This window comes from Jatropha curcas, chromosome 7 (assembly GCF_041381405.1).
Source record: "Jatropha curcas cultivar XTBG-Jc1 chromosome 7, XTBG_Jcur_1.0, whole genome shotgun sequence".
In the NCBI taxonomy this organism is placed as follows: domain Eukaryota; kingdom Viridiplantae; phylum Streptophyta; class Magnoliopsida; order Malpighiales; family Euphorbiaceae; genus Jatropha; species Jatropha curcas.
The window spans coordinates 26590746-26615566 of NC_143157.1; the positions used below are offsets into that span (position 1 = coordinate 26590746).

The 24821-nt window shown below is 33.3% G+C and overlaps 5 protein-coding genes and 1 pseudogene across 6 annotated transcripts; 3 read left to right on the forward strand and 3 right to left on the reverse strand.

Annotated features, from left to right (window-relative positions):
* Window positions 1-4150: 4150 nt before the first annotated feature.
* Window positions 4151-8170, forward strand: LOC105638439 (histone-lysine N-methyltransferase family member SUVH9). Its single transcript, XM_012222244.4, has 2 exons — window positions 4151-6395; window positions 7888-8170. The coding sequence occupies exon 1, from the start codon at window positions 4300-4302 to the stop codon at window positions 6322-6324; it is 2025 nt and encodes a 674-aa protein (XP_012077634.1). The 5' UTR covers window positions 4151-4299; the 3' UTR covers window positions 6325-6395; window positions 7888-8170.
* Window positions 8171-9771: 1601 nt separating this feature from the next.
* On the forward strand, window positions 9772-13226 carry LOC105638486 (uncharacterized; annotated as a pseudogene).
* Window positions 13227-13481: 255 nt separating this feature from the next.
* On the reverse strand, window positions 13482-18345 carry LOC105638438 (uncharacterized). The gene is made up of 4 exons (XM_012222243.4): window positions 17945-18345; window positions 15860-15930; window positions 15396-15531; window positions 13482-13760 (listed from the first exon to the last, which is right to left on the reverse strand). Exons 1-4 carry the CDS (start codon window positions 18102-18104, stop codon window positions 13675-13677), a joined length of 453 nt encoding a protein of 150 aa, XP_012077633.1. The 5' UTR covers window positions 18105-18345; the 3' UTR covers window positions 13482-13674.
* A 398-nt stretch (window positions 18346-18743) lies between these two features.
* On the forward strand, window positions 18744-21682 carry ATSEC20 (Sec20 family protein). 2 transcript variants are annotated; one of them, XM_012222242.4, is made up of 8 exons: window positions 18744-19227; window positions 19310-19379; window positions 19568-19623; window positions 19785-19860; window positions 19966-20002; window positions 20968-21082; window positions 21164-21442; window positions 21590-21682. In XM_012222242.4, the coding sequence occupies exons 1-7, from the start codon at window positions 18917-18919 to the stop codon at window positions 21402-21404; spliced, it is 906 nt and encodes a 301-aa protein (XP_012077632.1). In that variant the 5' UTR covers window positions 18744-18916; the 3' UTR covers window positions 21405-21442; window positions 21590-21682. The 2 variants fall into 2 exon arrangements, with proteins under 2 accessions (XP_012077632.1, XP_012077631.1); XM_012222241.4 differs by having other exon boundaries at window positions 18793-19227; window positions 21164-21682.
* Window positions 21683-21900: 218 nt separating this feature from the next.
* Window positions 21901-22845, reverse strand: LOC105638436 (Adenine nucleotide alpha hydrolases-like superfamily protein). Its single transcript, XM_020681055.3, has 2 exons — window positions 22300-22845; window positions 21901-22123 (listed from the first exon to the last, which is right to left on the reverse strand). Exons 1-2 carry the CDS (start codon window positions 22719-22721, stop codon window positions 21958-21960), a joined length of 588 nt encoding a protein of 195 aa, XP_020536714.1. The 5' UTR covers window positions 22722-22845; the 3' UTR covers window positions 21901-21957.
* Window positions 22846-23289: 444 nt separating this feature from the next.
* Window positions 23290-24626, reverse strand: LOC105638485 (F-box protein At2g26160). Its single transcript, XM_012222294.3, has one exon. The coding sequence runs from the start codon at window positions 24624-24626 to the stop codon at window positions 23319-23321; it is 1308 nt and encodes a 435-aa protein (XP_012077684.1). The 3' UTR covers window positions 23290-23318.
* Window positions 24627-24821: the final 195 nt, after the last annotated feature.

The window sequence follows — 24821 nt, forward strand, 5'->3', positions numbered from 1 at the left end:
TTTGTGGAGAGTGTTTTAAATACATGATGATATTTGTCTTTTGAAGCCTGGTAGTGCAATCTGTTCCTTCATTAGATTTAGTGGTTCAAATCCTCTGTATTCATCGTAAGCAACTAGTTCATGAATATTAAACTATGTATGAAAGATTCAGAGAATTTGTCTAGCCAGCCACTTTGAAGATCTATTAATTTTTTCAATTTTACCTTTCAATTTTTATTAGAATTTCTTATTAGATTAATAAATAATAATTATTTTAATTATAATAGTTTTGTTCGATATTTGATTTGAAGATATTTGATCCGAAGATAATTATCCTCTTCGGATTATTTGTACAAATTTGAAGCTTTTGATAAAATCATAAATTATATATTAAAAAAAAACTTTTTGACTTTTCAACTCCTCACTTCCCCATGATACGAATATCATTAATTCATTACTTAATGAATAAATTTTAAAATTAAAATAAATAATAAAAAAATCTCCAAAATAGGAATACATAAAACTAATCAAAGAGAAAGTTTTGCAAATTTTTATTTTCCAACCCTTCAACTTTCCTATGATAACAAATTAATCATTCATTAATTATTTAATTAATATACATGTAAAATAAAAATTTTTCACTTTTCAACTCTTTTACTTTCTTATTATAGCAAATTTAGTCTCATTATTTAATTAATTCTCCTAAATTTTAGCAAAAAAATTCATTATTTAAGAAAAACGCCATTTATCTCACATCATTAATTTGATTAAAGGTGATTTTAAAAAAATTCTATAATAGCTATTGTGTTTAATAAAAATAATGATAAAATAAAAAATCATTAATTCTTAATTTTTTCAAATTGACAGATATAAAGTGGATAAAAGAAATTGTTCTAGAGAGCAAATCAAGAATATTTTATAAACTAGGAAATATTAAAAAATTGACAAAAAAATATTAAAAAATCAAAATTCTCTAAACTAGGAATGTTAGAAAATGAATGAGTTAATTGCAAAAAATATCACTATAAACGTCAAAAGATCCTCCATTTTTAGATAGTTATAAGATAAAATAACCTAAAAATAATAAGAGAACAGATTTAGTTGAAATTTTAAATATAGAATTTTTTATTTTGTAAATATTCTTTCAATTAAAATTATAAATTATTATTATATTAATTTAATTAATTACTTTTATTCTTTTAAGAATTGAGGTTATTTAATTATTTTCTTAATTATTCAGTAAAGTCAAAAATTATCAAATTTAATGGCATGAAGAGAGTATTCTATTATAATTAAATGATTCATACTCAATTAGTATTAAAATTGATACAAATTTAATTTTCAATGCCATAAATGAGACTACTGAAGTTATATAATTGGCCAATATTAGTAGCACCAACATGCTATTATTATTAGAGATACTACATTAAATAGAGATACGATAAGAAATTTAAAAAATTATTCTCAATCTTAAAAGAAAATAACTATAATTTGAGACGAGTAAAAAAATGAGTTTATATTTATATAGCAGAGAAAATACATTTAATATCGCATAAAATAAATATGTCACGTTACGTAAGATCTCTGTGTAATTATAATATTTATCTATATATATTTATTGGTACACGTGCCAACTTTCTCGTTGTTCAAAAATGACTTTTGAATTAATTTAATAGTGAAATACATAAATCTAGAAATATTATTGTACTCCAAACTTTACAATGATCTATTATAATTTTTTTTTTATTTTTATATGTAAATTATTAACTAGAATTTTTTATAATTTAACTATTTAATAAGTATTTAATTAATCAAATTTTATTTATTAAAAAAAAGAGTTAAACATAAATGTAATAGGCAATTTCCTTTTTCTATGTTTAGTAATGCAGTATAGCGTTGGAATTTTGATTACATACTCTAATTTGGTTATAAGAATAGAGACAAATACAATTATTTAAATATAATTATTATTTATTTATCTCTTTACGTTCCCTAATTTAAAAAAAAAAAACAAGATTGATATGGTCACTCTATGAATAATAATAATAATAATAATAATAATAATAATAATAATAATGATTATTATTATTATTTAGATTGCTTTACGTGGACATTTCTCATACTAAAGTAAATCTTATTATACACTTAAAACCTCGTTTGAAGTAAACCGTTCTCTTCATCGTCTTGAGCTTTTCAAATAATATTAAATTATGAAAAAAAATACCATGTGTCGCTATATATATAAAATAAGCTACATTTTAAGTGCATTTTTCTCCTTACATATCTTGTGTTATATGTGTTTTATTACTCTTAGTTGAAATTATAATTTTTTTACTCACTTAAAAAAAATTTAATGACAATTAACATAGATTTTTTCATTAGAAAATAATAAAGGAGATAAATACCAATAAAAAGTAAAGACTTTTGTTAAATGATATAATTAATTATTAATGAGTGTTGAATATACATTTAGGCTCTGTTTGTTTCTGTAAAATAACTTGCAAAAAAATATTTTTCATAATTTTTCATTATTTAGGCTTTCAGAAAAATAAGTCAATGAAAATATTTTTCTGGTCAAAAAAAAAATTAAAGAATTTTTAAGGAAAATGACTTCATATTTTCAATAGAGTAAACCGAATATTGATAAATTTATTATAATCTTATAAATTCATATTTTTTTATTAGTAAACTGCTATTGCTATCATTCACCACTAGCCACCACCACCAGTTATCGATAATTTTCATAATTGACATTTTTTTTTTTGCATTTTTCTCGCATTTAATAATAAAATTTTAAGATACAAAATTTTTATTATCATTAATTATGCTGTTATGAGTTAAAAATTTTAATATTTTTAACGAATTTTTAATATTGCAACTAAATAATAAAAAATAAGTCATTTAAAAAATATTTCTCATGACCTATTCAATATTTTGGTGAATTATCACATGACATCAGCCAAAAGAAAAAGTCAAACTATAATCTTAAAGTAAAGAATCTTGATTTGAAAAAATATCTATTTTAAGAAGGATAAGATTACGGATATCCATTCATACATTAAATCAATAATTAATTATTATTTAAAAAGATATTTTTTATGAGAAATTAACATAAATACCTTATTTGACCTAAAAATTTTATTTGATTGATTTGATATATAAGTAAGCCATATACCATGTTAAACTATATTTACACTCAGTCTTCTGTATGTCAAACCAATAACTAAATGCCACCTCAAAAGAATTGCCACGATTTGATATTCTTTTATTTTTATTCCAATGAATTGACATAAATAGTCTTATTTGAACTAAAAAATTTATTTAATTGGTTTGATACACGAGATGAGATGAGAGCAGGTAAATTAATCACTTTTAGGAAAAAGCTAGAGTAAAAGGAAATGAAGCTCTAGGTGGTTTTAATTCAATAAAAAAAATCAAAAAAACTAATTTTTCTTAAAAAACAAGCTGTTAGTGGAATACTTTATTTAACTTAATGGTGTAAAAATTCTTCAAAAATTATATTTAAATACAATTTTTTAGCATAAAAATGAGATAATTACTATTATTTTTATAATAAGTTGCCAATGACATCGTGACATCCAAAACTATTTGGAGGATTATCAGGAATAAAAATATGATAAGCTATAATTTTTTTTTAATAAATCTAATGAAAGGAAAAATTTTAACATATATATCATGGCATTTTACTTAAAGTACATCAATCAAAACATTCTTAATTAAGAAATTTTACAAAAAACTGTGTTTATTAAACTGAAAGTAGAATATTAAAAGCAACATCTTAATTAAATTACCAAATATAAATGACTGTAATTACTGATGAGAATGATTTGTAGTTACGTGGCATCACATATTTGGTGTACAACTCCATTATAAAATGCGGATCCACTTTCCTTCAAGGTCAAATTCGTCATTATAGAGATTATTATACTTTTATTTTTTAATTTAAAATAATCAAATAACTAATCGTTGTATTGGAACAAATTGTATTCAAATAATGAGGTCTGGAATTATAAACTTGAAACCATAGGCCTCACTGCATGGGATAAGTTCTTTTAATAATTTTAAATTTAAAATCTAAACCTTATATGAAATATTTTTTCTTGCATAGCCAAATTTATTTGTCGTCACTGTCCAAATTTTTTTCATTTCATTTCTTTTTCAAAAATCTGCCATGGAAACGCCTTGAAGCCTCTTGCTCCCGCCCGCTCCTTCTCCCTGTCTGTGCAAAAACCATAGCAAAACCATTTTCATGCTAACATTACTTCTTTAATTTTTCTATATAGACAAAGATTAAGGAAAATGGGATCTGTTGTCCCATTTCAAGACCTCAATCTCTCTCCATCTCCATCGTCATCTCCGCCGTCGACCAACGCTGCTGCTGCTGCCGTCCTTCCTCCACCGCCTGCTCTTTTAATCCCGAAAATTGAACCGAAACTTGAGCCGCTTGATAGTCTTGTTGAAACGCCTCAGGAACCTCAAGATCCATTATTTCCCGATTTTACCCCTAACTTTTTCTCTAATTCCGAACATACCCCTCCTTCTCAATCCTCTGTTCTCTCTTCCTCTGATGAAGACAATGTCTACTCCGAATACCACAGAATCTCGGAGCTTTTCCGTACTGCGTTTGCAAAACGCTTACAAGAGCAATACGGTGACGTTTCCGTGTTAGACCCAGATTCTCGCGCGATCGTTCCTGTAAATGAAGACACTACCGTCTCTTCCGTTGTCGTCGCTAAGCCTCATCGCAAATACGCTAAGCGCTCATCGGAGCTCGTCCGTGTCACTGACCTCGGAATCGAGGACCAACGATATTTCCGCGACGTCGTGCGCAGGACACGTATGCTGTACGACGCACTTCGTATCATTTCTGTTTTAGAGGAAGAGAAACGACGTGGTGAGGCCCTCGGCCGCCGTGCCCGAGGCGATCTCCTTGCTGCTGCCGTTATGCGTGAACGTGGGCTGTGGCTTAATCGTGACAAGAGAATTGTGGGGTCCATTCCTGGAGTTGAAGTTGGGGATCTTTTCTTTTTCAGAATGGAATTGTGTGTTGTTGGGCTTCACGGACAAGTTCAAGCAGGAATTGATTACCTTCCAGCAAGTCAAAGCTCGAATAGGGAGCCCATTGCTACGAGTATTATTGTTTCGGGTGGTTATGAAGATGATGAGGATTCTGGTGAAATGTTGATATATACAGGACATGGTGGTCAGGATAAGTTCTCGAAGCAATGCTCGCACCAGAAGCTTGAAGGAGGGAATTTGGCGTTGGAGAGGAGTATGCATTATGGGATTGAGGTAAGAGTGATTAGAGGGTTTAAATATACAGGAAGTTTTACAAATAAGATTTATGTTTATGATGGGTTGTATAAGATTCATGATTGTTGGTTTGATGTGGGGAAATCTGGATTTGGCGTTTATAAGTACAAGCTATTGAGGATGGATGGGCAACCAGAAATGGGTAGTTCTATTTTGAGGTTTGCACAGAGTTTGAAAGCTAATCCATTGAGTGTAAGGCCTAGGGGATATCTTAGTCTTGATATTTCGAATAAGAAGGAGAATATGCCAGTTATGTTGTTTAATGATATTGATAACGACCATGATCCTCTGTGTTATGAGTATTTGGTGAGGACTGTGTTTCCCGCCTTTGCGATTAATCATGGAAGTAACGGGACAGGGTGTGATTGTGTTTCAGGTTGTACTGACGGTTGTTTTTGTTCGATGAAGAATGGTGGGGAGTTTGCTTATGATCAGAATGGGTTCTTGTTGAGAGGAAAGCCGGTGGTATTTGAATGTGGATCTTTTTGTAGGTGCCCTCCGGGCTGCAGGAACCGGGTAACTCAACGGGGGCTGAGAAATAGATTGGAAGTGTTTAGGTCAAGGGAAACAGGTTGGGGAGTTAGGTCAATGGAATTGATACATGCCGGTGCATTTATATGTGAATATGCTGGGGTTGTTCTTACAAGAGAGCAAGCACAAGTTTTCACAATGAATGGTGATAGTTTAATTTATCCAAATCGGTTTTCCCAGAAATGGGCAGAATGGGGTGATTTATCTCAGATATATTCTGATTATGTGCGTCCATCTTATCCCTCACTTCCACCATTGGATTTTGCGATGGATGTCTCAAGAATGCGGAATGTTGCTTGTTATATGAGCCACAGTTCAACTCCAAATGTGCTGGTGCAATTTGTTCTGTATGATCATAACAATTTGATGTTCCCACATCTCATGCTTTTTGCAATGGAGAACATTCCTCCATTGAGGGAGCTCAGCCTTGATTATGGTGTGGCTGATGAATGGACGGGGAAGCTTTCCATTTGCAACTGAATGGGCTTGAAGAGTTGTTGGAATTTTTGTATGTAGTGTAGTAGAACATCCCGAAGACATGATGCTATAAGGTACAAGTAACTGCTGTTTTTTTTTTTTTTTTTTTTTTTTTTTTTTTCCTTTCCGTATCTAGTTAAACACGGATTAAATTGCATTGATGCTTGCCTTCTAATTCTAGTGCAGTCTGATTTGTCAACAATACCTATTTTTAGGATGGTCAGAGTTAATGTTGCTTAAGCAACTTCACAGAACACTCAACAGAGAAGGCACATATTTTAGGGATTGAATACCATTCCATGGGACAAAGGGGTTAATGTGCCTTGTACCCATCAAATTGCATTTCTTTCAAATATGTGCACTGTTCATATGATCACTGGTGTCTTAGAGCTGGAAGGAGTTAAAATTATTTTCTATGATTCCTCTCTTTCATTTATTAAGTTTTCTAGAATTTTATTAGTATCTCTTTCTTTGCTGTATTGTTTACTGTAACAACATAATTAAAGATGTTGATCTCATTCATTTTGGAATATCTTCTCCCTATTTTGGCATATTGCAATATGGAGACTTATATTTGGAGCTGGATGTTTTTACCTTCTTTGGTTTTATGTAGAACTTAGTTAATGAGCAGGGAACCTCTCATTTGTATGAATGGTTTCATCTATCTTTTGTTCTTCTCATTGAGAAGTCCTTTGCTTGATTGTTAATCTGCAGAATATAATTTTTTTTTTAAGCAATTATCACTAGTCTAGCACTTTAGTACCAGTTCTCTTATGTTTAGCAGCTGTGGCTTTAGAAACTTGGACTGACTCTTGGATCATTCTGTATTCTTCTATCATGTAATGAGATCAAACAATCTGTGAATTTTAAGTAGACTAATGGTATGGTTGACTACTTGCCATTCACAAAGATTAATGCTAACTGGACTTACTTTATTGGCAACTCTTGATTGCAATCAATTTGGAGTTGGAAAGTTTTGTTGTGCAAAAAGAAAAAAGTCGATGCTGTGCTATCTTATTAATTATTATGTTCCTTTTTCAGACTTAATCACTGTCTTGTTAAATATTTGATTTACAGTTGTGCAGTTGATGCAATCCCCTGTAGTTTTAGATATCTGTTAATTGATGTGCTCATTCAAGTACTTCAATCTCTCTTTCTGATATTGATAATTTAGATGCAATCTACACCATTGTGTGGCTAACTAGAAAGAGTAAGAAAATTGATAGAAAGAGGGGGAAGTAGTGCAATTTTGATAGAGCAAAAAAGCAGTTCTATTGAATACCCATAATTGGGTACTGTTTATTATCAGTTAGGCTATGGTTAGACTCACATGATCTAAGCAAGATACTTGTTTATGTAGTAACTTATTGACTCAGTCACAGTCTTTCCTGTCAATTAATTTTATTCCTTATTTACTATTTTGCCCCACCAAACCTTTTAGATTTATAAATTGAGTGCTGATAAATTTAGTAGAATCTGATTAGTTATTGAAGTCTTGCAGATTTTATTCTATTTCTTATTTCCATGGCAACTATTATTTATTCTGATGTTAGTTATCTTTTGCAGGTGGAAATCTTAGTTATCTTTTGCTGGTTGAGAATCTGTCACAATGGTTTTGCCATGATTTTCTGACCAGTGTCCTGAGTGTTTTCCGTTGGTAACTATAAATAGCCTTCACCCGTTGTATACACTGCCATGGTTTATCTTTCTATTTTCTTTCGTTAATCCTAAAGTGCTTAAGGCTCAGATTTTCAGAATTTTTTTTTCCTGGTTGGTGTTGGGTGGAGGAGACAACTGAAACTCAAAATTTTCTGCGGTTAGTCATATGGACGCTGCTACTGTGATATCACTAACACTTCAGATCTTTCATTCCATTCCTTTAGATCCATAGATCCAGGTTTCATGCCCACTAATCGAATGGGAATAGTTAACGTAAGGCCTCAAAAGCTTGTGTATGCATGACTATGAACTTTTCTGTACTTAGTAGCTTTGTGTATATAAAAATATATATATAAAAATCAAATTCGATAAGCTTGTACAAGAATTTTGAGTGATGCAATGTACGGCTAATGCGGTTATTGTTACAATTTCTGAATTCTTGCTGAATAGTTTTGTATTCGAGAGTGGAGGTGCGAGCAAAAATGGGTTGATCATCAAGTATGATGTGGTGCTATGTGTATCTGCGATGCACTTCTTGCTTTTGTCATTGTCAGGTGAAATAGGAGGAATTTTTTTACTGTCTTCATCTTCCAAGTAAAAGTATTATATGCAATTTATATCATTCATTTATGTAAGCTGTCTTTTGCACTAACAGTAAATGAGGCATCACTCAGATGCAAGGAGGTTATTTTTTCCTTGGCAACGACACAAGTGATATTTTCTGCGAAAGCTTAAAAATAATAGAGTTAATGATCGCAGATCTATGTCGTTTATTCTTTTCAAACATGTCTCCTAACTAAAAGCTAAAAAGAAGCTAGCAAGGTGATCAAAGTCTTGCCATAGGCTCATAACTTCATAAGAAAATCATAAATCAAAGAAGGATAAATATTCAGGGGTCGAACTAACCAGGTTTTACTCAATTAGTAAAGGACAAAAATGTAAATTGGTATGTAAATTATAGTTAGAGTAACGCATGACAATTTATGCGTTCAAAAATTAACTATGAAGTCCCAATTTATAATTTCATTTACATTTTGGTCTTTCTGTTGATTAGGGATTAAGAACCTCATAATTAATACATGCGTTATTTGATCATAATCTAGGGATCAATTTACTAAATTTTGTAAGTTTATAAAAAATTAAAAATAAGTGGAGCCTATTGAATTTAATTTTCTATTGAGTAGAACCAGGTTACACTCCAACCATGTATTTCCCATTAAAACAATGCAATTAATCAGCCTTTTAGCTAAACCATCAACAAGAAAGGTAATCAAATTAATTGCAAGGAGGCAAACTTTTGTTAATGTTGATTATGAATCTTCAATATAATTCTCTCTCCCCTTTTTTCTTTTTGAAGGTAAAGTTTTCAAAACCACAACACAAGCAAGATTAAAAAAAAAAAAAAAAAGTTTTATCAGATAAATCAAAAAAGAATTGAATACTCAATTGAGTCATTGAAATTTTTTTTTTCTTACTACTAAAGGTATCCTCTCATATTCTCATTTTCTGGTTGGATGAGAGACTAATCTCTTTCGGATCAGAAAACAATTATACTAAAGTCTGTCCAAAATATTGATCTCGCGTTGTGTGAAAGCTTTTACAAATTTCAGTGAGGTTTTTGCTTTAATTGTGCTTCAACCACTAGCCAAACTATTTTGAGTTAGTCAAATGAGATTTTTGCTTTAATAATAAATGAAGACCAGAGTGATAAAGTGGTCTGAAAGCTTTTACACAATTCAGATCATCAAATAAAAGCCTTAAAAAAACCATAACATAAATTTAAGCCTTCAAGCCATTCTATCTCCATATCCAACCCAACCAAAATGATGATATCCTTGCTAACCAAAGCTCTCTCCAAACATTTTCTCCTACTATTTCTCATTGGTATCTGCATTCTGTTGGTTTCATCCTGCCATAATGTTTGTGCTTCAGCAACAAATGAAGGGAGAGAAACTCAGGCACTCTTAAAATGGAAAGAAAGCCTTCAAAATTCAGGCCATTCTCTCCTTTCTTCATGGAATCTTAATCCTCCTTATTACACTTCATTAAATTCTTCATTTAACTATCAAAACAGCAGCAGCAACCCCTGCAGATGGCATGGAATTACCTGTGATAAGTCAAATTCTGTTACCCAAATAAACCTTAAGCGCAGAGGTTTCCAAGGTACTCTTGAAACATTCTGTTTCTCTTGCTTCCCTAACCTGCAAACCGTTGAACTTAGTCACAACTATTTCTATGGAAGCATACCATCCCAAATCAGCAACCTTTCCAAACTACAATTCCTTTATTTGAGTAACAATCATCTCTCTGGAGCTATACCATCTGAGATAGATTTGCTGACAAGTCTTCGCCAATTATTCCTACATCAAAACAACTTTAGTGGGTCTATCCCTCCAACAATAGGGCAGTTAAGATCTCTAGAGAAACTTGTATTGTCAAGTAACAATGTCACAGGTCACATTCCTGCCTCTCTAGGAAATTTAGGCAGACTCCGCCATTTAAGCCTTGAAGAAAACCTACTTTCTGGAGCCATCCCCCAGGATGTAGGAAGACTCACCTCTCTGATTGTGCTTAATCTTTATGATAACAATCTCATCAGTTCAATCCCTGCTGCTTTAGGAAACCTAAGCAAGTTGGACGTTTTAGACCTTGGTTTCAACAAACTCTCAGGTTGCATCCCTCAACAAATCCTACTGTTAAAATCTGTTACTGAAATTCGGTTGCCTAACAACAGACTCACTGGGTCTATTCCTGCTATCATAGGAAAATTAAGCAATTTAAGATTACTATATCTCTACGGAAATAAGCTTTCTGGATATGTACCCAGGGAAATAGGAAATCTGATCTCTCTGGAGGAACTTGAGGTGTCATTAAACATGTTGATAGGTTCCATTCCAGCTTCCATTGGAAATTTGAGCAACTTAAAGATTCTACATCTTTATTGTAACAGATTTTCTGGATTGATTCCTTATAGTATAGGAAATATGGGATCTCTTAACGTTCTTAATCTGGATATCAATGATCTTACAGGTCCTATTCCGGCATCTATAGCGAACTTGACAAAGCTCACTACTTTGGGATTGTCGGAAAATAAACTAATAGGCACCGTCCCTCCAGAAATTAATAACTTTACGTCTTTAAAAGCATTTGAAGTTGGTGAGAATTTTCTCTCTGGTTATTTGCCCCAAGACTTATGCCAAGGCGGAGTGCTCGAATGGCTTTATGCTGCTAGCAGTAATTTCACTGGTCCAATACCAAAAAGCTTGAAAAATTGCACTAGTTTAATCAGAGTTCAGCTTCAGATGAATCAACTAACAGGAAATGTATCCAAAAGCTTTGGCATATACCCTAACTTGGAATATATAGATCTGAGCTACAACAAGTTGTACGGTGAGCTTTCTCAGAATTGGGGACACTGTCAAAATCTAACAAGCCTGAAAGTCACCAGCAACCAAATTTCGGGAAGAATTCCACCTGCGCTTGGGAAAGCAACTCAATTGCATGTGCTTGAACTCTCCTCGAACCAGCTAGCGGGAGAGATACCAAGTGAATTGGGAGCACTAACATCACTTTTCAGGCTTGAACTGAATGGTAATAAATTTTCAGGTAACATTCCTGAGGAACTTGAAAAGCTACTTGATCTTAGAGAGCTTAATCTAGCAGCAAACAATCTTAGTGGACAGATTCCCAATCAAATAAAACTCTGCTCAAAACTTTATTATTTGAATATAAGTTGGAATAAGTTGAATGGAATCATTCCCTCTGAGATTCGCAGTATATACTCGCTTCGAATTGTTGATCTGAGTCACAATTTGCTTGAAGGAGGGTTGCCATTGGAGCTTGGATATTTACGCAATTTAGAAGTTCTGAACCTTTCTCATAATCAACTATCTGGCTCCATCCCATCTACTTTTGAGCTGATGCTGAGCTTGACATCAGTGGATATATCCAATAACCTCCTGGAGGGACCTTTACCGGACAACAAAGCATTTTACAATGCTCCAACAGCAGCACTTGCGAATAAGAGAGGTTTATGCGGAAAACATACTGGAATGGAGGGTTGCCTTTCTGCCACAAATAACAGAGAACAAGGCAATAAAATGTTCATTTTAATAATCAGTTTTGCCTCATTAAGCTTTGTATTTGTCATCTCAGGGATATTTGCCGTTCTATGCAAAAAAGTGAGGAAACCGGATGAGCCAATGGAAGTTCAAGGCACAAATGTGTTTGCAATATGGAACTATGATGGGAAATTGGTGTATGAGAACATTGTCGAAGCCACAAACGGATTCAAATCCAGATATTGCATCGGAGCAGGGAGATCTGGAAGTGTTTATAAAGCTGAGCTGCCAAGCAATCAAATTGTTGCTGTCAAGAAACTTCACCAACAAAGTGATGGTGGAACAGATGAAGAAAAAGATTCGAAAGTGAGATCGCTGCCTTGACAAGGATACGGCACAGGAACATTGTGAAGCTTTATGGGTTTTGTTCCCACAGGACGCACTCCTTTTTGGTGTACGAATTCTTAGAAGGAGGAAGCCTAATAAAGGTCCTAAGCAGTGAGATAACAGCAGTGGAGTTCAATTGGAGTAAAAGGGTGAATGCCATAAAAGGGTTGGCAAAAGCTTTATCCTATATGCATCATGGATGCTTTCCTCCTCTGATACATAGAGATATATCGAGCAATAATATTTTGTTCGATTCAGATTACGAAGCTCACATCTCTGACTTTGGAGCAGCAAGGTTTTTAAAGCCTGACTCTTCCAACTGCACTTCATTTGTGGGAACCTTTGGCTATGTAGCTCCAGGTACAAGGTTTCCATTCAATAACCAATTATTTCGAGCTTTTTTTTCCTAGGTAAAATACAAGCACACTTACCTTTAATTTCAATTGTACTATAGAACTTGCATATACAATGGAAGCAAATGAGAAGAGTGATGTTTATAGCTTTGGAGTGGTAGCACTGGAAATGCTCATAGGAAAGCACCCAGGAGATCTTATTTCATCTCTTTCCACATCAAATCTAATTCTACTCAAGAATTTGTTGGATCATCGCCTCCCTCCTCCAAGAAATCAAGTAGCGGAAGAAGTGATCTCCATTGCCAAGCTAGCATTTTGCTGCCTAAATAATAGTCCACAAAATCGAGTAACGATGGAACAAGTTTCCCAGAAACTTTTTCTTCAGAGAAAAATCAAAGCTATGTCAAAACCATTCCAGATGATAACATTGGCAGATCTTTTCTGAGTTCACTACGCAGTTTCGCTATTTCTTCCTTTATTAATACCATAAAATGAATCAATTAAATATTTGCCTGTTCATTTTGTGAGATTTCTCATCTTGCAATTGCACGAAAGATTTCTTTCTAGCAGACAACTAATAACATAAATGAAGGAGAGAATAGTTTCATTGTCTGTTTTGAGAGAACTTAGAAGTGAGGAGAAACTGAAGAGAAATGAGTTGAAAAATATGCACAAGAGACGAAACAGAGACTCTGTCAAATGATAGAGAAGTGAATGTTGACCATGCCAACGTTTACTCTGTTGTAGGAAAAGAAAACTTTTAATTATAGGCTTCAGATGTTATCTCTTTGTTTTGTATAAAACCATAATTGCAATATACACACGTATACATTTTTTGATAATGTAGTAAAAGGTTACATGTTCAAATAGCCATGGAAACTCGTGGAAGGTCATCAAACTTGAGAGGTTGCTGTTCCATTTTTCTCCAGTTGTCGTAATCTGGCTCGTTCAATCTTTCTTTTACGCCATTCCTCTAGAGCTGGAGAATTTTATAAATGTTAGTAACAGTGCAATGATTATAATTAAAAAACTCCTCCAGAAAATATGGCAGTCTCGAAGGGAGAAAACTCCCTTGTTTATATCACAAATCAGAAACATGAGAAGCCATATATCTCCAGGTATGCAAACTTCGAGATACCAATTGGCTTACAATTACAGCAGTGCAACTAATTAGTGCTTGCTTGAACCCATTGTGAAGCAAGATGATCTCTATTTAATATAGCAATTCCCCAGGGCAAACACTTCTTACTGTTACAACTATGAACAATTTGTTAGGATTAATTCAAAATAATATTATGAAAAATCTGTTGAGATTTCAATTTTATTTAGTGCAGATATTCTGCATAGAATTTGATATTTCTGTTATTAGGATTGAAGATTTTTAGGAGTTTTTAGATCTTCTTTGATTCACTTGTAAGCCTATAAATAGGCACATTCTTTTGTTAATTCAATGCAGTGCAAAAATGAAGTGCTAAACATTGTTAATCATCTTGTGCGTTTCCATTCTTCCTTCCAAAATTTCAACATGGTATCAGAGCCTGTCTGTTAAATGGCCACAAACACTATTCCATTTTCTTCCCTTCCAATTTTTGTTGGTGAAAATTATCAGCTATGGGCTGTTAAAATGAAAGCTTATTTACAAGCTTATGACTTATGGGAGCATGTTGAAACAGAAAAAGAAATCCCTCCATTGCCATCCAACCCAACTATGGTTCAAATTAAGAATCATAGCGAAGAAAAAGCCAAAAAAAATTCAAAGCAAAAACCTGCCTTCATATTCAAAAAGATTGCAGGTATAAAAATCAATCAAAATTTGTGCAAGAGAAAGGAACTCTTCTTTGAGTATTGGAGAGATGTGCTCCAAGAGAAAATTAGAGAGAAGTGCTCCAAGAGAACATTGGAGAGATGTGCTCCAAAATAAAAGAAAGTGATGAGAAGTGCTTCAAAAAAAAAAAAAAAAATGTTAGTTTGATGAGAAGTGTATCAATATTTGGTGAGAAGTGCATCAAAATGATGAGTTGGAGAGAGGTGCTTCAACAAAGTTAATTGAAGGGAAGTGCTTCAAATGCTAGATTAAAAATTTTAATTGTTAATTATTGTAATAAAAATATTATGTTTGAATTAAGAGAGAATGTTAGGATTAATTCAAAATAATATTATGAAAAATCTGTTAGATTTCAATTTTATTTAGTGCAGATATTCTGCATAGAATTTGATATTTCTGTTATTAGGATTGAAGATTTTTAGGAGTATTTTTAGATCTTCTTTGATTCACTTGTAAGCCTATAAATAGGCACATTCTTTTGTTAATTCAATGCAGTGCAAAAATGAAGTGCTAAACATTGTTAATCATCTTGTGCATTTCCATTCTTCCTTCCAAAATTTCAACACAATTTACAGTACTAGGCTATCAGATTTTTTTTTCCCCCCTTTCTAAAGATATATATTTTTAAAAAAATTTATAGTGACAATGCAAACATTACAGTATCATAGAACCTTCTGAATAAGCTAAAGCCATATAGGAATTATGGATCACACAGGAAGATATGCACCCAAGAGCACACATATGCACACACAAAAACACAGTGCGAGAGAGAACCTAGAGGCACATCACCTTTTAAGCTGGCAGCATCATTAATAGCACGGAAATCCTTTAATCTCTTAGAAAGATCAACAGCAGCAGTTTGCTTCACATCTTTCTGTTGGATTATTTCTACTTCTGCATTTGCTTCTTGCTCAATTTCCTTCACCTGCAAATGCAGATAGATTTTTCTTCTTCTAAGAATTGATTCAAAACCATGAGTTGGAACACTATTTCATCAATATTTTTGCTCATTTTGAGAAGGATAAATGTCATATGTGAAGGAGGGAAGGAGAGGGGCAGGAAGCGGGGTGGTAGAGATGAGTACAACCATGATGCAATATGCATTTCAAACTACATCTTCATAATTCAATAACATGACATAGTAATAAAACAAAATGAAGGACTTCATCCCAAAAAGTTTTTCATGTGGCATCCATGGAAATCTATAATATATATTTTACAAAAATATTACAATTTTAAAATGACTGCCATACTCGTTTGATCAGTTTCCAAGGTTGCATCGCAAGACGTATCTCTTCAGACTCCTTGATGTGCCTCTGCTCAACTGCATTTCATTTATTGAATATTAGAATATGGTTAATCACATGTCGCTTGCTCATTGAGTGACATTGAAACATAACAAACAAAGAAATAAACTGTACTAAAAACTAAGAAATATATTCAATGAGCTCAGAGAACATTGTAAGCAACAGCAATGATATCCAGTGCCACCTAACATTCATGCTTCTACCTATGTTCAAGAACTACAGCTTCAAAAGAAAATTTTCAAATTCAAATTTATGCCCCAAAATGCACATTGACCATTTCATATATAGCACACTTAAAAGTTCATTCTCAAGCATGCAATTCTACCACCCAGTAGTCAACAATTACTAATAGTATGCTGCCCATTCTTTGTTCAGATCATGAGTTTGTGACCCAGACTCCCATCACCATCACGACATTACTTAAATGAAGGATCAAGAAGTAAGAAAGTAGGCAATAGTTGAACTAATTTTGGAGGAACTCTGTTAGCAATAAGAAGCCAATTTAATAGAGGAGAGAATATCCTGCAAAGAATTGCCACAATTACACTGGTGGCAATCTGTAACATATTCTGAATTTCAACTTAAATTGTTAAAATTATAATCTATCATATTTTTTATTTTGTAATGGAGAAAATCATAGATGAATCCAGTTCGGCATATGGGCTAGTTAATAGTAATTAACGAAATATAGCTATAACTACCAGATAAGAAGTATTTCATAACTTATAGTTTAAGATTTTAAGATATCTAAATATCATAATTTGTTAATGGATGTGGTGGCTCACTAATGGCTAGTCCATAAGCCTAAGTGGTGGACTAAATCCTTGGTCATGAAAGACAAACCATAGAAAAGAATATAAATGCTTAAAGCTGAACAAAGAGAATTGGCGAAGGCAATTAGATGAATGAATAGCATGTACCGCAAATTTACTCTCAAATGAAATCCATAAATCACTAGCAATTTACAGTTCTGAAAAATTCTGCTCATACACCAAATTATTGGGCCACTATCTTAATTTTTTTTTACTAACCACCCAAACAATTAATAAAATTACATCGTGTGGCATCCTTTAGGGGTTAGTGCTCACTGATAATAAAAATTCTGGGCTTGCAACCACACAGGTGTAGACCTAAGTCATTGGAATAATCACTTCATTGATGGTTGGGTCTGTAATTAAAAACTCCCTGTAACGAATTGTTGTTGCAATAAGATAGAATGGTAAGATGAATTCAGATATTCAAATCTAGTACATATGTAGGGATAAAAGCATTTAGGAAAAAGAAATTGTTGAGATACAATAACTATGATCCTTAAAGATTAAAGAACAAAGAGAATTACAGAATAAAAAGAAGATAATGATTATTAAGCTTGACGAACATCATCTTCATGATAGCAATCATATCTAATTTTGCAGTGATAAAACACCAAATGAATTTCATGCCTAAAAATGAGTGTTATATGGTATAATACACCCTTGCTAATCGAAATCCAACAAAGAAGGGGAAAGAAAATAATTATAGGAGATAAGAAATCCAAACAGAGTATCCAGACTTCATAATTTAAGGCACAAGTGTGAATTTTAGTAAAATTTACAAATACAGCTCTTACCCAGAAAAAACAGGAGACTGAAATACATTATAAAATCTTTCAATTGCGAATGCGAATTCATAAAAAAGGCAGTCTGAGGAAATCCCAAATTAATGTATCTTAAAACAAAGCGCACAAACCAATCCACTAATTTCCTTAATTAAGTTAGAAAACTATGAAAACAAACGTAAACAAGAGTTAGAATTCAAAAAAAAATAAAACTTTAATTCAAAATATATTTCGTAATGAAGTTACCTAGAAAATCAGAGAACAGATAAAGTTTAAAGTTACACCCAAACAAAGTACTTTCTATTTCATTTGAGCAAATATCCATTGTCTAAATATCTCCAATGGCAAGCAGCAATACATTCATATTTGCTTATTTCCCTATATTTGATCACAAAAGTAGTGTTTGTCAAATAGAAGGGGTGAGAGAGAAATGCCTGAATTGAATTGACTAGCTGAGACTCCATTGTTGCGGGTAGAGGCAGAGGAAAGAAAACCTTGGAGCAAGAAAAGGGCAGTGATTACATTCAAGACGGTTAAGACTATCGTGGCGTTCTTGAAAGACAATCTCACCCTCCCTGATTGCTGTATCTCCATTTCCTTCTTCTTCTCCTGCAAGTACCAATTTGGATTCCACGATTCAGAAGCTCAATCGATGAACTTAAAAGTGTGTCTTCATTTTCTTGGTAGAGGACCAAGAACCCAAGTCAACTACCAGATGCCCCACTTTGGACTCCACAGCTAATAAATTCTATCAAAGATTGACATTATCTGCAGGCCGCGACTGTTGTTTGTGCTGCTTTCTGTACCTTTTACCTGAAACAACAAAGTATCTTTCAATTTTATCTATAAAAAGGAAATGGAATAATTAAGACATCTTATATTTAATAAGTCTATTTATTTACTGTATATTTTTTTTTTTTTTACAAAAAATTTAATGAACTATACATAGTTTGCCCTGAAAATAATGAAATGCAATTATTAGAATATAATTTTTATATTTTAATTTAGTTCAAAAAACTAAATATTTTATATTGAAATAATTTTAATTTAAAATATATATATATATATATATATATATATATATATATATATATGATTTTCAAGATATAGAGATCCAGTGGGAAAATTTAGCACAGGTTTAATATTGCAAGTAGAGGAAATTATAGATGTCGTAAAACGACAGCAATTCTTGCGGGATCCCTTGGGTCGTTTATGTCGTTGAGTGAAAACATTGTCGCCGAAACGACGCCGAAAACAATTATTTTTTGGGCTCTGCCTTGCCTTCGGTCTCATTCTTTCTTTTAAATCTGATAACTTTGATCAGACCATTTCCTGCGACCACGAGCTTTCTAGTTCTCACTGATTGTTCCGGGAGCCAAACAGATTATTGGAAAATTGTGGGTTTAATGGACAAGGTCGTGGAGGAAGTGGAGAAGGTGAAGAAGGAATGGGATGAAGCGTATGCGAAAACGCAAGGCCACATTAAGGCAATTGAAGAGTACGGCAAATCAAGAAGAGGAGGAGGAGGAGAAGGAGAAGTAGATGCAACCAAGGAGAAGAATTCTCTTCCTAGATTGAATGGATTAGCACAAGATGGTTTGGCTTTGCTCCAATCTTTGCAATTTAAGCTTGATCTTCTCGCTCCTCAATTGCCTACTGAAGAGAATGTGAAATCGGCACAAGTCTTGCTTGAATCGTGGAAGAAACAATGCCAAAAGTACCAAATTCTTACCTTAACTTGATAGTATATTTTTTTTCTGATTTTCTGATTTTTTTCCTTAATCTTATATGTTAATTAGTGTGCGGGTGAGCTTGAGAAATGCTAATTTGCAAGCCAAGGCTAACATGAGAAAAGCAGCTCAGGAAGAGGTAAAGGAGCTTGCTTTGCCCATAATTTTTCTTTTTGGAGTTAATTACTGTGTTTGGATTTAATCAGCGTTTTAATTTGTTACTCATTTTTATGTTTTGGTTTGCATGAAAATTATGCTTGCCTAATTAAATGAATTGTTAGAGATTTGAAGTAAAGAATGACTTTGCAATGGGTTTTTTGATTGTAGAGAGAGCTTCTACTGGGTGGTGGAGAAGAGTCCACAATTCGCAGACGCAATTTGCAGTATGTATTACTATCAATGAGATTAACGCTATATTTTATGTAGTATTCAATTTTCTCTTTCTATCACTTGAAAGTTTTTCAAATATATACGCTGTAAGATATTGTCCTACTCTTTATGTTTGTCTGTTATGAATGGTGATGATTTTTTCAGTGTCTTTTAGGACTAAGGCTGGGATGACATCTGCAGCAGAAAGCATCACAGAAAGCCTTCGACGAACTCGTCAGCTAATGGTTCAGGTTAATTGCTTGTTCCCCATAGTGTTCATCATGCATTTATCATTCATGATATTTTGGAACTTTGTTTAAAGCTTATTTGGTTTCTCATTGTATGTCTATTGTCAGGAGGTTGAAAGAAGTGCTAGCACACTCATGACTTTTGGTAGGTGTTTTTCTATTCTTGTGCTAGTAGAGAACTGATCAGTTCATTTTTAACAGTCTAATAGTAATTTTTTCGCTCTCAAATTTAAAATGAACAAAATTTAAGAAGAAGCAACCTCAACTAGACAACTATCAGTGATAGTTCTACCTCCATCTGATCTTGTTGCCTCCTAGATGCAAAAATCATTAGACTGTTTCTCTTCTAGATAGAGCTCATCAGAATCGTAAACTTTAAGTTTCATAAATTCATAGATTTTTTTTTTTTTTTTTTTTTTTTTCAGTTCAATATTGTTGATAACAACATGAATGGTAACCCAATAAAATTGGCATATTTCACAAACACGTGGTCCCTCAACCATCTAGCATTATATCCTTGTTTTCTGTCAGCTGTTCAGATACACCTACAAAAGCTGAACAGATTAAGCGATTAACAGAAATGCTATTATGATAAACAACACTCTCCATACTGGTATTGGTTATAGATGGAAGCTATTTCTGAGATCAGTTTTCATCATTTTTGTTATCCTTTCAATTTTCTACTTCTCAGTTACATGGGCATTTGTGATGATCAAACAAGATACTTCTGATGATTTGGATTAAGCTCCACAAATAAGAGAAGAGTTCATCTAGATGCATGTTAAATGTTCTGTTATTATACAGATATGGTCTCATCTGGCACATTAAACTTGTTACACTACTTTGAAGTTGTCTTTTGCTTCCTTAACAGTATAATATGCTCTGCCTTCTCTTAGTTTGGCAGTTCTAGAAAATAAACGTTTTCAAGAACCTTTCGCTAAATGATTTTTATATACCAATATTAGTTGGTGCTTCATGAACTATAACATATAGCTGATTTCTTGCTCTCACTTTGACTTCTATATTTGGTATTTGAACGCCACTATTATGTTTTTTTGTCCAGGAATATTTCCAGAAACCTGTCCTAATGATTTTATGGTGGCTTTGCAGAGGAATCAACAGGTGTATTAAGGAAGGCTGAAACTGAATATAAGGGCCATCGCTCACTGTTGATGCGGACCCGAAATTTACTCTCAACAATGCAACGTCAGGATGTCATTGACAGGTTTAGAAGCAGAAAGGGGCTTTTCTATCCTCTTGTTTACTAATTATCTACAAAGACTGATGTTGAATTTTATTTGAACAGAGTGATACTTGCAATAGGATTTATCTTGTTCTCTTGTGCTGTCCTTTATGTGGTTTCAAAGCGTATTGGACTGCTCAAGTTGCAGAGAACAGTTACTGCTGCCATAAAAGCTGGTATGGCTCAACAAGGTGATATTAGACGAAGAGGTGTTGAAAATGGGCCTGGTTTTGCTCAGGTTTATCAAGATGCAGTTCCCAAGGTGGAGGCACCTTTAGGAGAGCCTATGCATGATGAACTTTAAGATTGTAGGTTTTCCTTGGAACAAAAAGAAAAAAAAAGGTGCGTATACTATGCTAATTGCTAGTGCTTCTCAGCTTCTTTTCTTATTTCCTTGGGCTGCCTCTCACTTCAGCAAAATCAAGATATAGCCATGCAATGGGCTCCAATTGTTCTCATGTTTACACAATTGTTTTATTTTGTTTTTAGATTACTTTGGCGTGATTTATGAAAATAGCTTGTTATTGGACAGTAAGAGAGAGAAAAAATAGAATAAAGGAGAAGAATAGAAGTTGTTCTCTACTGCTATTTCCTTTTTGTATGCATTTTTACAACACTTATGTTGGCACATACATGTAATACACTCAATTAAATAGCTAAGATAAGAACAGTAAGAAGACAATGAGGGGCCAAAATATTACTCAACAGTTTATGCAATCTGCTTATTTAAAAAGCTGTCATATTGATGTGGCTTTTTAATCTCAACAAGAAGTGATTAATCATGATCTGTACACACCATACTGACTTTAAAGTTGATGAAACATTGTTGGCAAGAGGTGATGATTGGGTGAAAGTGTTTATGCCAGAAGCCAGAAATTTCTCTGTGTTTTTGTATTCAGTAGATAGCCTCCGTTTTGGCCCTTTTTCTGTACTCCAACACAGGTGCATGTGCTGTTCTCGATCAAGTACTCTGCTGTGTCTATGGCCTTTAGCCCTGAACTTCCTGATCTTTTTAATCTGCCACTGCTCATAAAAATAGCACAGAGTGAAAAATCTAAATATGAGGAAAAAAAAAGATTTATTTCAATTATATTAGTAAACCCTAATTAAAAATGATTCTTTTTGGATGAAGGCGCCCATTAAAGAAAATCATTATTTGTCTATAATTTTATATAATGAAATTGGATTCTCAAATTTACCCTAACAAGGCAGTGGAAAGACTTCTCCTTTGGCCAATAATGATGAAATCAACACCTAACATCTTGCTCTTGGCAAGAATTGCAGTACCCTTATCTTTATCTCTAATTCTGGCTTCCGTTTGCATCTTCTCTATCCGGATTCGGATTTTGGGCTGAGCAACCTCACAAATTTGCTTCATAGCCTCAAGAAAATCAATGTCTCCTCCAAATTCCAGATTAGGAATATAATTTGAAGGAAAACTTGACCTTCTCAAGAATGAAAATGTATTCCTCCAAGAACCAGGGTTTTCCACATGGAGAAGGATAAGCTCATCATTCTCAAGAACTACATGAGAGAGTGCATATTGAAGTGCACCGGCCGACTCTCGGCTTGGATCAGCCACCAGCATTACCTTCCTTGCCGGAGATGTTTCACTTTCCATGGCCAGTGGCTGTTGCTACGACCATGAATAACGGTGGCCACTGCCACCACCACCGCTCACCGCAAATGTTTCAAATTTGATGTTGAAATATTTTGGTTTTTGCAAAAACAAAAATGATTTCCACATTGTGTTTTTTTTGTATGTTTATCCCCAAAACTACTAACAAATTCTTAGCTAATGATTTTGTGATTGACAAGATATTGAGCATTTTTCTTTTTCTATATTTGGAATACAAATTTGTGCTTTCCTGTCCTATGCTAAATCTGGAGGGACTCTGCGTTTCTTGAAACCCCAGTCTTTGACTTTGCCAATATACCTTTTACAATTAAAATTTTAACTCTTGTGTTAGTTTTTAATTGGCATACATTAATTAAACTATGTATAGCATAATGCAAACAACCATTTGAAATTTAAATCCATTACTTATTTAAACAAGCAATAATAAGAAAACGTGAATAATTTGGAAGCAAAAATAATGTTTCTACACTTTTCCAAAAAAAAAAAAAAAAAAAAAAAAGTTTCTACATTAAAAGGCAATTAATAGAACCGTAAAAGAAAGATTCAGAACAGTAACTAAGAATCATATTTCTCAGTTACTCACCATGGATTTGGAAAAATCCAAAAAGGTGGTGGATCAATTTTACTCTCATCTAAATCATCAAACTCACAAAATGGTTTCACAATCTTTTCTTCAAGGTTGAACTTGCCAAGATCATGACCTCCATACAAGTAATCTTCATTCATCTGCTCCCAGTTATCATCTGTAAAGTAAATACAATTCTTTTCGAACCCTGAAAAATCTTGACCTGAAACTGACATTGAATGGTTACCTCCAATGAATAAAGCTTGATTCTTCAAACTCTCCACTTCGACCCATTTCTGCTCTCTCCCATCCAACTTATAAACATGGAAATTTTTTGTTCTATAAGGACAAACCAAAGGCTGCGTATCTGCATCACTCAAAAGATATTCTTCATCAACAACTTCCCCTTCTTGATTAACAAAATTTCCTATAAACCTAATTATAAACAAAATCTCACCACATGATTCCACTAAATAACTTCGGCTAAAATGTGAACCTCTATAAGTCTCTATAGCTTCTGTCATTGTTCTTGGAATTGAAGCATGAATTACACTTTTCTTTCTTGGCAAGGAAGCACTAAAATCCCAAACTTCAATCGAAATATTAACCGTTAACGCATAAACAAGATCATTAAAGCAAATAATGTCGCAGTAATCCTGGTTATTATTAGATACACCATCAAGAACGGTGCTCCATGCAGAATCTCCAATCTTGCAAAATGCGAGCCTTGTAGAACGGTATCCGTACATTAATACAACAGTATTATAGTTGTTGTAGTTGTTATTTGATGGAGCAGACAGTAAAACAGCTTTGGTAATAGAAACTTTCCTTAGATAGTCAATGAAATAGGACTTACGAACACCAAACTTTGAAAAATCTAATAAAGGGAGTTGAATTTGAGATTGCGAGAAAGGATTGAGAAGGAAAGGTATAGCTTCATTGTCTAAAACTACTAGCCAGCCATGAGAGGATCCAATGCACCAAGAATCTTCACCAAGCTTTTTGCCTATGTTCTTAATATAGTACTTCTTTTGGTCCTCAAGACTAAACAAACAGCGAGTGTCAGAATCATGTTGTTCTTGGTTAGCAGGAAGGAGGAGCAATGGTGGTCTAGAGAATGGAGTGAAGTATGAAGAAGAGAGAAAATAATTTGCAACGGAATGCCAAGAAGAACAAACTGCCTTGAAACGGAGGATTTGAATGAAAGATAGTTTTGAAAGTATAAGTTGTAGAAGTTCAGGTTGAAGCTCAGACCAATCTGGTTCAGGGTTTTTGGTTAAAGAAGGTTTAGAAGAAGAAAGTCTTCTTCTTTTAGGGTTCATGATTATGAGCATGGTAGTACTAGAAATTGTTGAATGAGAAAGTTGAAAATACGCTGAATTGCGTTTATATTTATAGAGTAGGTGTCCAAATCTAATAAGGATTTGGATTGATAGGCCTTAATTAAAGGGATTTGAGTGAATCCTTAATTAAAACGGAGAAGACTGACAACTTGTTCTTTTGAATGTGTAAGAAGT